At 63.6% G+C, this 926-nt stretch overlaps 1 protein-coding gene across 1 annotated transcript in view; it reads left to right on the top strand.

The window, feature by feature from the left end:
* The window catches only part of LOC125488370, a 5,528-nt gene that overhangs the window by 1,052 nt on the left and 3,550 nt on the right, over window positions 1-926 (top strand). Inside the window, exon 2 of the mRNA XM_048621369.1 lies at window positions 111-763. Coding sequence (XP_048477326.1) covers window positions 151-763 — 613 coding nt within the window. The 5' untranslated portion in view covers window positions 111-150. The remainder of the gene's footprint in view (window positions 1-110; window positions 764-926) is intronic.

The raw sequence follows: 926 nt of genomic DNA, 5'->3' as shown, positions 1-926 counted from the left end.
AGGGAGGGGATTTGAACAGGAGGGTGAGGATTGTAGGGGGCTGGAGGAGGAGGTGACGGAGATAGGGAGGGATACCCCTGAGTGACAATGTGTCCTTTCTTTTCTGAAAGGGATCACTGACTGACGTCTCCACCGGGGTTTCCAGGGCAGATGTCGGAGGAGTTGAAGGTTGACATCTTGCTGGTTCTCTACGCCAACCCGAGGGGAGTGTGGCTCTCCGACCTACGCCAGGCCTTCCTGAGGCATCATGGACGTCCCCTGGAACAAACCCCGTCTGCCCTCAGGGACCTGCTGGAGGAGATGATGGCTGACACCATCGAGTGCCATGTGCTCGGAGGCCGGGAGAGGCTGTTGGCGTGTGGAGCTGCCCAGGCCCAGGCTCCTGCTCGGCCTCAGGTCCAAGCTGCTGCTAGGCCTCAGGCCCAGGCTGCTGCAAGGCCTCAGGCCCGAGCTGCTGCTCGGCCTCAGGCCCAGGTGGGGCCTAGCCAGCAGGCCCTGGGCCTACCCGCCAGAAGCAGGCCGCAGAACGTCAGGCCTTCGCCAGCACCCTCAGCCCGGGAAGCGCGGGAGCCCGTCCCCGCTTCCTGGGCCCCGGGCGGGAGTGAGCATCCCCGAGGACAGGCTGCTCGGCCTCTCACCTACAGCCAGGCCCTGCAGGGATGGAGAAGGGCGGGAGAGCGGCCTCCAACGCCGGGCCCAGGCGAGGTCACCCTGACAGAACCCTCCGAGAGTCTACGACAATGTCTTTCCTCTCGCATCCACGGTACGTAACCCCCCTCCCCGAATCTAACCCCGTGCTGTCCCTGCCCCTGGGACTGTTTGATGGGGGGGACAGTGTAGAGGGAGCTTTACTCTGTATCTAACCCCCTGTCCCTGGGAGTGTTTGATGGTGGGGGGGACAGTGTAGAGGGAGCTTTACTCTGTAT

This window comes from Rhincodon typus, unplaced genomic scaffold (genome assembly GCF_021869965.1).
Source record: "Rhincodon typus isolate 14 unplaced genomic scaffold, sRhiTyp1.1 hic_rhity00000579, whole genome shotgun sequence".
Taxonomy (NCBI): domain Eukaryota; kingdom Metazoa; phylum Chordata; class Chondrichthyes; order Orectolobiformes; family Rhincodontidae; genus Rhincodon; species Rhincodon typus.
Note: the sequence above shows the minus strand (reverse complement) of the source record. Positions and strands in the feature narration are given on the sequence as shown.